General features: G+C 38.8%; 1 protein-coding gene across 2 annotated transcripts in view; it reads left to right on the top strand.

The window, feature by feature from the left end:
* Window positions 1-3,405: 3,405 nt before the first annotated feature.
* APBA2 (amyloid beta precursor protein binding family A member 2) overlaps window positions 3,406-14,169 on the top strand; it is a gene marked incomplete at both ends in the record, with an annotated part of 34,492 nt that continues 23,728 nt past the window's right edge. For both annotated transcript variants that reach the window (XM_084268042.1, XM_084268041.1), the window contains 3 exons: window positions 3,406-4,371; window positions 11,872-11,952; window positions 13,249-13,285. In XM_084268042.1, the coding sequence (XP_084124168.1) occupies window positions 3,406-4,371; window positions 11,872-11,952; window positions 13,249-13,285 (1,084 nt within the window). The remainder of the gene's footprint in view (window positions 4,372-11,871; window positions 11,953-13,248; window positions 13,286-14,169) is intronic.

The following is a 14,169-nucleotide window of genomic DNA, read 5'->3' as shown; positions in this document are numbered from 1 at the left end:
AATTGGATGGAAAACTCCATTACATTGGCAAAAAAAGTTATTTTTGTCTCCATATGCTTTAGGAAAATCTGAGTCGTGAGTCTCAAACTGTGCTTGTCTTACATACTTGGTGCTTTTTTTATCTTCAGCTACACTGTAGTGATTTGTGTGCTGGGTCTACTGCACTGTAAATTTGTAAGTATTACTTAATAAGGTGAATGTTTCTGATACCTCTTGCACTGAGGCCACTGCCAAGGAGAACAGTTCTTTCCCTGAGAGATACTAAGTTGTTCTGTTCTTGACAAGAAATAGTTTTCAGTGAAGACAGATGAGATGTCTGTAGTTCTTTCTTGCATTACCATTCAAAAATAACACTCGGTCTTAGACATGTTTCTATAGTGTGTTTACCTGTTTCTGATCTGGTTGTACAAGCAATTTATCTTGCTTATGGGCAGGTTTTTGCAGCCTGTGCAGAGCACTGCAGTGTTCATTTGATTGCTATTTTAATCCAATGTAAAATAAATTTTGTTTACACTGCAATCACAGTATGGAAACATTCTTAGTTTGCAGAAAGTAGAGCTAACTAAACTGGAGGCAGCACTAGCAGATGGATGGCTTGGTGCTCAGTTTCTCATAATTGATTCCAAAGTAAGAATTGATGCTAGTTTGCTCAGGGGATCATAGTGGGCATACAGATCATGTTGAGCAAATTGTTCAAGTCTGCTAGTTCTATCAGTGATCAGGTAGCGATCACTGAGAATGTTTCTCATTTAAAAATTGACTTCAGATATACCATATACTTACAAGCTTTCTGTCAGGACTAGTTCTGCAAAGTATCAGTAACCAGAAAGAGCTTCACACAGGATCTAGTATCTCAACTTCAGGTAGAGCTTAGATTTGCCATGTGGTGCTGTTGCAGTAACACATAGATAAATCCAGGAATAGGATACATCACAGACTAAGGTTTGGGGTTTTTCTTGTGATACCAGAAATTCTGTAAGGATACTGGAGAGGTGCTAGGTTACAGTGACAGGCTATTTTTAAAATTTTGGTAAATTCCTTTCTGTATAGCTGGTCTAATCCTGTAGCTCCATGCTAGTTTTATTGTTCTGTCAAAGTGATCAAATGGCTGGCTGGCACACCTTTGTTCTAGGCATACAGTAAAACATGCAGTTGTGTGCTGCATTTCAAAAGTCTGTGTCTGAGCTTAGTTCACCCCAATTAAATAGCTGCCTGGGCCAAGATTGTCATAAGCGTACAACAATGAAATACACAGAAACATATATACTGGAAAGTACATGGTTTTCCCCATCCAAATCACATACAGCAGGGCAGTTGCCAAGCATGTCTAGGATTATCTTTCTTAATCTTGACTATTTTTAATACAGTTTATATAATATCTGGCTTTTTAAATTCAGAATTTATTTAGACAAAGATGTAATTTAAAATAGCACAAGTATTTATTGGAAAGAACTAACAAGCTTTTATTCTAAGTGGATCTTTCTGGCATATAGATTCAATTGTTTGAAGAAAATCTTGCAGAGGGATCTAGATAGATTAGAACATTAGGTTATGATTAACGTGATGAAATTTAACAAGTTGAACTGCCAGACTCTGCACTGGGGATGGAGTAATGCCAGGCACGAATGTAAACTGTGAGAGGAGTGGCTAGAGAGGAGCTCTGCAGGAAGGGATCTAGGGGTCCCAGTTGACAGCAGGCTCAATATGAGTTAATGCAGTGTGCCCTGGCAGCCAAAAGGGCAAACCCCATACTGAGGTGCAACAAACAGCATCGCCAGCCAGTGAAGAGAGGAAATTACCACACTGTGTTCAATGCCAGTGCAACCTCACCTGGAGTGACACTTACAGTCCTGGGCCCCACAACTTAAGAGGGATGCAGAGTTCCTTCTGTCCAGGGACTTTGGGCTTGCCTAGTGTCCCGATTTCAGCTAAAATAGTGTTAATTTTCTTTCTAGCAGCTGGTACAGTGCTGTGTTTGGATCTACTGAGAGAATAATGTTGATAACACACTGATATTTTAGTTGTTGCTTAGCAGTCAAGGAATTTTCAGCTTCTTGTACTGACCCTTAAAGGAGAAGGTGGGGGGGAAACCCAAGAAGGTGGAAGGTAACACAGTCAGGACAGCTGATTCCAACTGGCCAAAGGGATATCCTGTTCTCTATGATGTCATCTTCCATATACAACTTGGGGGGGTGGGCCAGGATGCAATTGAGCTTGATAACTAGCCGAGTATCCGCTTTGGTTGTTGAGCAGTTGTGCTATGCATCATTTGTTTTGGGGATTGTTTCGGTATCGTCCTCTTTGCCTGTCGTATTAAGCTCTATTTATCTAAACTCACAAGTGTTACTTTTTTCAGTTCTCTTCCCCATCCCACTGGAGGTGAGTGAGCAAACAACTGTTTTAGCTGCCTGCTGGGTTAAACCTCAACATCTAGTTTGGAGATAAGGAATCTGAGGGGCAACCTCATTGCTCTCTACAGCTTCCTGAGGATAGGAAGTTGTTTTCCCTGGTATCCAGTCATAGGACATGTGGGAAGGGTTCAAATGGCACCCAGGAAGGCTTAGGCCAGACAGTAGGACCATTTCTCTATCAAGAGAGAGTGGTCAAATACTGGGGCAGGTTTCCTAGAGAGGTAGTCAATGCCCAAGCCTGTCAGTGGTTAAAGAGGCATTCAAACAGTGTCTTTAACATGCTTTAACTTTTGGTCAGCCCTGAACTGTTCAGGCAGTTGGACTAGATTGTTGCAGGTCCCTTCCAACTGGAATAGTCTATTCTAGTGCAAAAGCGATGTTTAGTTTAGCAATGGGAGATACTTTATGGTATCCAGCTAGTAAGAAGTAATAAATCAGCAAGTGATTTTTTTAAAAATAACTTTAATAGCAGTGCATTATCCTTTGGTGCCTTATGTGACTACTGAGTTAATAGAATCATTTCCCTTTAGTTTTGGTAAGAGCAGGTCAGATTGTAAAGGCGTGCTTTCAGTACACATTAAAGAAATGCCTCAGCTGAAAAATGAAAAGAGCTGCTGTTTACTGCACAGTGATCAAAGTGTTACCCCTTACTGGCAAGAAAAAGAAATTGAAAACTAATTTCAAGGTTCAGGATTAATTCTGTCAGATTGACAGAGGCAATCCTATCCTAGAATATATTTAGCAGAAGTGTAGAACTTTCTCTTTATCTCTTTACTTTGATTTCATGGTTCCATAGCATAGGCATTTTAAAAGTCAGCTGTCTGAATGTTTTAAATATCTACAAAACATATCCTTTAATAAAACTCAAATAAATCTACCTCTTTGTTTCCTGTTAACATCACTGATCTCTACTCATAACCTTTTCCTGAATGTGTTTTTTTTCATCTTCCTTACAGTAATTGCCTAGAAATGATTGTCATATAAGGAGTTGGCTATGGCAAACAGGAAACGTCAAAGCACTACAGCCAGCATGCTGGATCACAGAGTGAGAGCTTGCCCTACTTCATCTCACAACAGGGAGCCTGAAAATGAAGAAAGTGACCTTCCTATTGAAGATTATGCAGCAAAGGAGGCAGAACTAGCAACTGTCAGACAAGGTAGTCCTGCACCTGTGGACCAGGAGTGCAATGATCATAGTGGAGACGGTGACTCCAGCTCTGACTATGTGAATAACACCTCTGAGGAGGAGGACTATGATGAAGGCTTGCCAGAAGAGGAGGGGATCACATACTACATTAGATACTGTCCAGAAGATGACAGTTACCTGGAAGGAATGGACTGTAATGGGGAGGAGTATGCTCCCCATGAGGAGCACCATATTGAAACAGATGAATGTCAGGAAGCTGTAGAAGAGTGGGCTGAAGGTAAAATTCAGCACCAAGATGAAAATGGGGTGGCAGACAGGCAAGAGTGGCAGGAAGGGCAAGATAATGGCGTTCAGATTTTGGAGGATGAAGTCTCCTCTTTGGAGATTCAAGACCAAGAAGAAAACCTACAATATTGTCAAAATGAAGGTGGCTATCCGGACTATTACCCAGCAGAGTCTAATGGAAACTCACAGGGAACATCACCATACCATTCTAGAAAAGAGGATGCAGAGCTTGAAGAGCAGGAAGAGGATATTGACCAGATTGTAGCAGAAATCAAAATGAGTATGAGCATGAGCAGTATTAATAGTACAACAGAAATGAGTCCAGAGCACACTGGGACTGAAAACATGGCAACTGATTATAAAGAGACTTGTTCAAAGGGAGAAGCAATTCACAGTGCTAACAGGCATGAGGGGAGGCCAAAGTCACTGAATATCCCATCTGCCTCTAAGCACAGTGGAGATGTGCCGAGAGGTTTCAAAGCTAAATCAAGAACCCCAGAGGACAGACAGAAGTGGCCACAAGAACAGGTATGAGGATCTCTGTTTAACCAGACTCAGAATCATTATGCAGATGTTATGTTAGGTATTTATTCCAAACAGAATTAGAGAGCATTATTTTTTTTCACTCTGTATTGCATTCAGAGCTACATAATCACATGGCACATTTAGACAAAGGTCTTAAATGGAGTTGGTTTAGGTAGACAACTGGGAAAGAGGTTTTGCCCAGAGAACAAGACAATTCTAAGTAAAAAGGTATTCCAGATATGCAGGGCAGACCTAGCTTATTGACACTATTTTTGTTCTGCATTGAGACACCAGGTATCTTTAAAGTGGGGTCAGCATTTATGTAATTGAAGGGACTTTTCCATTAAGGGGTCTTGTTTCCCATAGTGGGTGATTACTTTTATTTCTTTTGTTTTCAACCAACATACGCCAAGGCTAGATACTGCATATAAGAACTGCAAGAGGTGCCTGCATATTACTGGGTTTTTGTACCAGTGGGGTATAGCTTGACCTTGGCAAGAAGGAAGAAACAGGTGATTTACTTGTACCAAAAATCCTGTTAAGCAGTTTTATTGCAAGACTGATGTGGATGTTAATTTAAATCAACTAACAAAAAAACATTTTCTTGTTCTAATGTTGAGTGCCAGAAAAAGAATCTGTGAGTGAAGTTCAAAATTTTCCAGAGGAACAGAGGTGACAGTTTCTTTTTTTTTTTTTAAGTTTCAAATTGAACATGTTTACTTCCTTAAAGAGAGACATATGTAATTCCTTTTGTTCTAAGGTCAGTTTAAAGCTTAGACTTTCATCTCCAAAGTTATAAGCAGCTGATTTTTAGTTATCTTCTGCAGTGAACAGAGATCTACTTCAGAGATATGAGCTTCCTGTTTCAACTTTAGAAATAATATTTATAGATTGGATAGTTAAGTGCCTCACAGTTAAACAATTTGACCTAGATTATTCTGTTAATGTCTGTTTTTAAAATATGTCAATTCCTCTACAAAACAAGAGGAGGAAATAAGTTGTTTTAAGCCTATACTGATAAAACAATTTGACCTTTTTATAATTTTGAAGCGAGCTTGGGGGATATTTTCAGATTTCCCATTTCTACAGCAGGTTTTTATTATTCCCTTTACATTCTATTTTCATAAGTATAATTAGAACCAAGTTGTGTAACATACTATATTTGGTGCCTTGCTGCCAGCATAAAAGTTCTAGCTTGCATGAATAAGTTTTTATTATCTTGAATGGTTTGATTAGTTACTGGTGGCTAGGAGCAGAAAAATCTAGCTAGCATCTTTGAATCATGTTGAACTAGGTCTTTTTGGCACTGTATACCAGTAGCTGCTGCTGGGAGTGCATCTGCTTGTATATTTTGAAAGTATTTCCAGAACAAAAATAGGAGCTCGAGTAAGAAAGTTAGTGAATTCTTCTGTAAGCTTGAGTAAGAATGTTGCTTTTTTTGCCACCAAAATGATTGCCAATTCTAAATGGACTTGTATTTCAACATCTTTTTTTTTTGTATTCTTTTGAAGTTTACTTAGCAGAGGTTGAGCTGAATTATATTTTATCTTTATTATTTTCGCCAGACTGCTGACAACTGGGTTACAGATATCCTAGTATTTTATATAACTGCTACTGGTATGAAAACAAACAAAAGAAATTAAGCATTTCCAAGTCACCTGTCTGAGCTCTCATCATTATTTCCAGTCAGTCTTGGACCAGTGCCTTCATCTTTTTTAATAATAAGGAAGTGCTGCTCTGATGGGTAGGTCACCACTGGCTGGTGTGTAGCCATTGAATTTCTACAATCACTCTTCATAAAACCCACAAACTATTGTCTAATGGATAGATCATGAAATAATACACAACATCTCTTTCTTTCAAATGTGGAGAGGGGAATGAAGGCTGTTTCTCAGCCAGAGGTAAGGGCAGTACAGGCATTATTTCAATTCAACCTGAAGGGATAAACAGGCCAGGTGACAAGACACGCATTTAATCTGTGAGAAAGGGGAGAGAACAAAGCTGTTCCCTGCATCTTTGAAGAGAAGAGCACATAGGCCTCTAAGGCATAAAAGTGTGAACCAGCATTTGTTGTGGAGAAACAGAGGCTCACAAATGGAGAAGTGAGGTGAGTCTCCCCCACTACAAGCTTCAAGTGATACAAAAGATTAAAAAAATCCAAGCTAAATAATCTCTGGCAAAGATGACTGAATGTGTTTCGCATAAGACTAGACTGGTCTTCCCTTGCTGTGTTCTGTTCCTCTACTGCAGGTTATTTATCCTCAGGTTTATTTAAAAATCAGGCTCATTTGGGGGGACATTAGAATAAGAGTACAGTTTCTATTTCTGCCAGAGTTAGTTCTATTTCTAACAGGGCCTTGAGTGTCCTTAACGTTAGGTCTGGCTAGACCTTTAACATAGGTATTGGACCTCAAAGAATTGAGGTAAACCAGCGGATTTTCAGGTTTTCTTCTGGTTCATTCAATTATTTTAATATTGACTATAAAATGTTTAAGGGATGGAGGCAGTTAATGTATTCTCTGAATGAGCCTACGCCATTTGTGAAACTGGAGGTAGTCATTATTTTAACTACAATAATTAAAGTTCTCACATAGTGAAAGGATAAAGACCCAAGACCATTGTCAGTAGGTTTAGATGCCAAACATAGTGGAGTCTTTGCTTGGAACATCTTTGGTTTTGTTATCTTGATAAAAGATTTCAGTTATTGTAAGCGTGCATCACACAGTACAAAATACCACGGTGAGATGGATGGCAGGAGCATATATGTTGTATATCAAACATTTTGTCCCCATTAAACTGAATATAGAATTGAATGCTTTTCAGTTAAACCAAGTTACTATGTGTGTGTTAGGTTTTGTAAATAATAAGGTATCAAGAACATGCATTGTGCTGTCCTTAGCTTTTTTACATATTTCTGCCCTTTTCCCTTCCTGTCTCCCACAGGTGGTAAAACTGCTACATAAAGTTTCAGATTACTTAACAGTAACTGATAAACAATACATGTTTACATACCTTTAAAATTCTTAGCCTCTGGTAAATGCTATCTATTGTCTTGCATACAAAGTGTTAAATAACCAGGAAACAAATGCAATTAAAGGTTCAAATTGGTAGGTTTACAGAAAATGGAAAACATAGTAAGCACCTCATTTTACTTTCAGTGTGTGTTAGGCTCCAGGCTTAAATGTTCATGGTCACCCTTGAAAACTTCAGAGGTATGAGCTTGCTTGTATGAACGTCTATCTGTAAATTCTCCAGGATTTGCCTTCCATAAGCCCAAAGGAAACGTAGAGTACATCTAGAGTGTATTTGCTCAAACTCACTGCTGAGCACAACTTATTTCTTGCAGGTTTTCCATGCTTATATTACTTAATAAAGGGGTTACATCTATGAAGTTGAAGATTAATATTTTTGGCATTTTATGATGTAACTCAAATTTAACAACTTCAAGCTAGGAGTTTCTTCCACCCCCATTTGACATCTCAGTCATCTCAGACTGACACGATTGCTAATGTATCTGACAAATTTTCTTTTTGCTTACAATTATTTTTATACATTTCATCTTAATGCAGGCAAATTGTCTAGCAAAAACTGGACAAAATATGAACAGAGTCCTGGTCTAAATCAGAGCTTAAGGCACAAGAATCTTGTCTCCAGATTGGTTCACTGCAGAGAATCCTGTCTTGCATCCTTTCCACAAAGCAGTATGGTATGGGGTAGTCCAACCAGGTCCATCCTGCTGTTCCCTGACAGCACATGGAACTTTAATTTCTGCTGTTGCACCCATCTGCAGAGAATGATGGCATTCACTATTCTCTTACTAAACCGATAACTCTATACAGTCAGGTACCACAGTTTAAGACTGGTAGAAGCAGTCAAGAAAAAAGTTAGCAAAACATTGGACACCAACCGAAACAATACCAAAGGAAGATGCCATTTGTACTAATGGGACTCACAATTTTGGAACCCTGTATGTGGCAGGGTTTAGTCTTCCCAAATAGAGTCCTACTTTTATGAAATACTGGCATGGCCTCAGAGCTACTTCTGATGAGTGGGGACTAAAGATGGATAGAGGACTCAACACTTGAACATTGACCATCTAAGCAGACCTCCATCCTTAGTCTCATCTACTTAGGGTAAGCGTACTTGTGAGTCTACAGTCTGAAATCTATCCTGTTCAAACAGATCAATTTACCAATGATAAGAGATTTTAACACCACCAACTCACTACCTTCACCTATAGCCTTGGGATTTGCTGTTATTACCACAGGGGACCTTAGAGAGAAACCTACTTTTACTGAGGCTGCCTGAGACACATGAATCCAATTGCTTCTCATTTCTCAATCATACTTTAATACTGGCACACATTTGAGAACCTAACCAAGTACGTTCATGCAGACTCACCTGGTAGGGACCCAGTGAGCTTCTGCAACGCTAGCCTGTATGAGTTGTGAAATGAGACTATGTCCTTACCTTTTCAACATGGACATTCAGAAAGAGATAAAATACTATTAGAGTGCCGCGACGAGAGGGAAGAATGCTGCCTATCAATGTGATAGATAAAGCACTTCAACTTCATTGCAAGCATACACTTCCTTTTATACTATTCCAACCATGTGTTATACTTAACCGTATTTTAATGGGCTCTTAACTAAAGGTTACATTTACATGCGCCACCCATCTTGCAGCCTGGGAATCATGTCTCTCTCAGTCCCAGGAGCACTGAATCCTTATCACACCTCATGCTCCCACATCCCGTGGCCTTGCTACATGACACACAAGAATATGCTGACTGATTGTTGATCCTTTTGTTCTCACCAAGACGGTGTGGGGCCTAATCTTACTAGACTACACAGGCAACTGCTTGAACAGCCGCTCCATAGGCTCATGGCCTTGCTTCTTAAGCCATTCTGCAACATTAGAGCTCAGTATTGACAGAAAATACGTGATGTTTCTTCCCTTTTCTCAGCATGAGCACAGTGCTCTTGCTGCAAAAAGCCCAAGTCCAGGAGTCTTTTGTCATTAAAAGATCTCACCCTTAGAACAGTCTGAAGCAGCTAAGTGTTTTAGAAAACCCATATCTTAGGAGTGCCTTACTGGAACTCAGTCCAAGCATTATGGGATGCATTTGATAGAAGTTGTAGAAAATATTAGTGGGTATAAATAAAGAGTATTAAAAAAGCTTACTGCATTCTCCCACATGTTCTAGACAGCTGTGGAGCAGAAATATTAAATAACTGAGTCACAGTTCCCAAACTTAGCAAGTCTAAGTACTTACTGAAAAGTGCTAAACAACCCAAAACATTCTCAAACAAAACCAGCTTCTCTGTGCTAATTGGCTGAGTCATGACTTTTTAAAGCAATAAGCTTCCAACCAGGAGACAGCAAAATCAATGGCTCTTAAAGATGCATTAGTGATAGTCTTCTGTGGAAAGTTTCAAACAGAAGGCAGCATGCACTCCAAATTATATCTACATAGAAATGCACCATTCAGCGCAGCTGTTTCTCTGCAACTCTTATGGCTTGCTCTCAATTTTAAATATAGGCAAGGACAAAAAGCCCCTTGCCTTTTTTTTTTTTAATCATCTTAAAGGAAAGGCAATTGGTTTAGTGCTTATTGGATACAGTATTAAAATTCTTTTGTTGAATGCTTAGGTCTCTAGACTTACTTTGACTCATTCTCTTAACACCAGTTCCATGCTGTAACTTAACTTGCTTACATGGAACTATGTTCTTTAAATATTTCCTTCTTCACTTCTGACCTGTGCTAGCACCACCTCTAATTACCACATTAGTAAGGAATCTTTGTGAGACCATAGAGTGTGAAGTCTGGTCTTTTTGTGTGCGTGATCAAAATCAGAAATCCTTTAGCTAGTCAAGAGCTGCTCATTCAGAGCCTATCTTTGTATCTTGCTGGGTCAAATTGCTTTTGCTGACAATAGCACCTCACCAGTGTTACCATACCTAATGCAGCAGCTCAGTAGGGATACATTAAGCTATTCCCACTACACACCACCAGCATCTACGAAAGACATTATTTTGGCCATGTAGTCTCACAGGAATAATATTGCCATAATAGACTTGTTACTAGGTTACTGTTTATGGATTCAAAAAGATGACTGAGATGCACCTTGATGTTACTATAAATCTAGTAGTGTTTAAGTATCAAGAGGACACATAGCTCAGTGATAAATCTTTTTCAGAAACCAACAAAACATCACAGGATTTGAAACTAGAAACCAAAGTTTTGTCCTTGAGTGACAAACATAATACCTATCTGCTTTACTTCTGTTCTAGAGACAACAAATGTGAAACACAAAAGAAAAAGTCAATTAAATCAGCTGGTTTACTTGTATAACAGGTAACAATAATCTAGTCAACCTACAGCAAAACATCTCTTTTCCAAGAAGGTTTTTTTTCTTCTTAGAAACTACCAGAAGGAACCTTCTGCAATTGAAGCCCACCACAAAATACCTCTTTTTCCAAGAAGCTTAGTAGTCTTCAAGATGAGCTTCGAAACATATAAGCCAGTACATTGGTTTCTGAACCCGTTATTTGGTATTGGAACAGCATTGCTAGCACAAAGATTGGCAGGTACAAATCATGACTCATTATTCAAATGCTTAAACATAGCAATAAAACCTTACCACACCTTCAAGCTATACTCAGTGCTTGTTTACCAGCTCTTTACAAAAAGGTTTAACACTTCTGAAAAAAACCTAACCTTTCATTCCTCTCTCAGACAAATTACTTCTGTGAATAAAGCAATAAAGGGACTAACCTGCAGGTTTCCATCAGAGCGCTCTTCAGCAGGAAAGAGTTTAACCAGCACTAAGGAACACAGCAACATTCAGGATCAGAGGTGGCAACTTTGAGGAGGACTATATTGCTGAGATGAGCTTTTGACTGGAAAGCTAAGTAGCTTACACTGCAGCAAACAACCTGTAGTGTAAAGAGAGAGCAAGACCAATAACTACCAGCTAAGAAGGGCTTTATGCTGCAGCAAGAGGTGGTTATAAAGGGGGCCTGGTTAACTAGGAGGAGCCCTGCAAGATTGATTGGAGGGAAGAGGCCCAGGTGACCCCAGGTGTGGCACCTGGCAATCAGGACTGGGCTAGAAAGGATACTAAGCATTAAACACATTTAAAAATTATTAATTAGGTTTCCAAACAGTCTGAACGTGTTAGCATTTGGCTTAATTTTATGTGAAAAATTTGCATTGAAATAAAATAATCTAGTTTAAATCAGTATAGCATAATTGCTACTTAATGATAATTGAAATATCTTGCTTTTTACAAAAGACTTGAAAAATAATGGAGAACATGCTAAGTACAGTTTCATATGCTAACGCTTTGTGAATTGTTACTAAAATTTTTTGACTGTAATTTAATCTGGGAAAATTTTCTGATTATCTTTGCACCATGGACTTCCATGGAAATCTTTACTGCATTTGGAAGCTTTTCAGAAGACAAAAGGGTTTAAAATCCTTTCTCTTTTTTCTCATAGATGTGCAATGGTTTAGAGCAGCCAAGGAAGCAACAGCGTTCAGACCTCAATGGACCAGTCGACAATAATAACACACCTGAGGTAGGCACATTAGGCCTTTCTGCTCCTCATCTTCCTGTGGTCAGAAGGACTGTTCACAGGAGGGAAAGGAGGCACCATCAATTTTGTCCCTCAAACACACATACTTAGACTCTCTTTCTTTTCCTGAACTGACAACAAATACAACATCTGCCTATTCCAAAAAGTTTTTGAGCTGTACCCATGAATCTCTTCCTGCCACAGCACACAGTCAAGCCTAAAACTTGCAGATGACATACAGAACAGTGAGAACACTTCAAAAATTCTCTTTTTGGATTACTGGAGAGCAAAAGTAGCATCAAAAAGAAATTGGTTTCCGCTTTTTGATCTTTTTCACTCATTCTTTGAGACCAAAGGACTGTTTAATTCCTACTGGAATAATTCTTTTTAAATAACCCCTAATATCAAGCACATCATCCAGTGCTAAAGGCTGAAATGATTCACATCTTCCTCAGTTAACTCTGTAGTAAGATGTGTCCTGGCTTAGTATGCTGTGAAAAAGATGCAGTCATAGGCAGACCTGCTCTTGTCGCTGAAGACTGGACCAAAGTTGACATCTAAGAATCCAGAATGAGGTTATGCTTGAGGCTAGACATAATGAAATGCAATTCAGACTTAAAGGCAGAAGTCTGTTATCTCCAAAACATACAACATACTTAGCCTATAGCCCATTACATTATTGAAGAGACACATTTCTAATGCCTCTTCCTGTAATTGAGAAATCAGCCTCTTTCATGGAAACAGGAGTGCCTGAAGAGACTGGCAAAGGACAAGCAAATGGAAGGCCTATAAATGTTTGTTGAGAATAGAAAGAGTAGTGCAGAAAGAGCACTGTTGTAGCCCCCACTGCAATTAAGTGTAATGCTACAAACTGTGCAATCAGGGACAGATCTTTTTAGTTACTGAACTAGCATCTTGCTTTGTAAAATACTGTTTAATGTTTTTAACTGTCATTAGTAGGCATTGTGATCTAGTGGACAAACTACTGGACTGGGAATTGCTGTTTTGTATCGCTTGTTTGACAGGACATTTTCATGTTCTTCCCCACCCATCCTCCCTTATTTTTTGTGTGGTGGGATCTGCTTAAATGCTTTGAGATACCAGGTAAACAGCACTATGTATCAGTTGTGTTGTGTTAGTTACTGTGATGTAATGCATTACACTGTGCTAAATAGTGTCTATGTGGAATTTACATAGAGAAATTTGATTTTTTATAAACAATCATCACTCGTTTAAATATAATGCTTCAGTTTGTGATAATGATATTGCTACAGCAATGTCATTTTTATCTCTCCACAGACAAAGAAAGTGTCTTCATTTCCAAGTTTTGTTGATGGTAAGTTTTACATCATCTTAAAGTAGGATAAAAGAGAAGCAGGTGTTGTAACATAATTTAAAGACCACAGTACTAAAAACCAGTCAAACTTGAAAGAATACAGCAGAAGTGTTTAACTATGGAAGTATTTAACATTTTCATCCCCCTGTCAGGCAGTCAGAGCCTGGTGATGATAAAAAGAAGGAGAAGAGACAGCTCTCAGAGGGATTAAGGTGAAGATGCAGAAAGCTACAAATCTGGAAGGGGAAAAAAAGGTGATAATAGCAGGGCAGAGATTTATGAAGGTATAAGAGCACTCTGTTCTTCCTGGCCTTGTGCAGAGGAAGGAGTCATTTAACTGTTCTGGGCAGCCCCTGTGTCACTTTGATGTGATGCCTGTTATTACACGCTAGAAATTTCAGTTGTTGGCACAAATGGAAAGGTTCTCCTGATCTGACAAAAAATAGGTAATCCAGTCCTATTTAGGAGAACCATGCTTTCATGTGTTTCTTCAATGTCCTTTGCACTGCTAATAGGTATTTTTTCTTCAGTGAAAAATAAGTCAATATTTTAACACAAGCAGGTGGACAGAAAGAAAATGGGATTATATTGAAAAACTTTATAATTCTCTAATTCACAGTCCTCTCAAGAACTTTGTATGGGGAAAATTCATACAGCTCTTCCTCAGAGGAAATGTCTACACTGTAAAGTGAGAAAAGACAGTAGGAGACTTCTAAGGATCTGACCCCTTAGGTCTACCATGAACACACTTTCCCCCACAATGGAAACCATAACTTAATGTTAAAAAATTTATTTCTAATGTAATTCTCAACACCGGGAAAGCTTACTGCGACTTAGAATAGTATCAGCATGTACAACATACTTTTCTTCTATTCCTTCATCTC

Source organism: Gallinula chloropus (genome assembly GCF_964237585.1).
Source record: "Gallinula chloropus genome assembly, chromosome: 9".
NCBI classification, from domain to species: domain Eukaryota; kingdom Metazoa; phylum Chordata; class Aves; order Gruiformes; family Rallidae; genus Gallinula; species Gallinula chloropus.
Note: the sequence above shows the minus strand (reverse complement) of the source record. Positions and strands in the feature narration are given on the sequence as shown.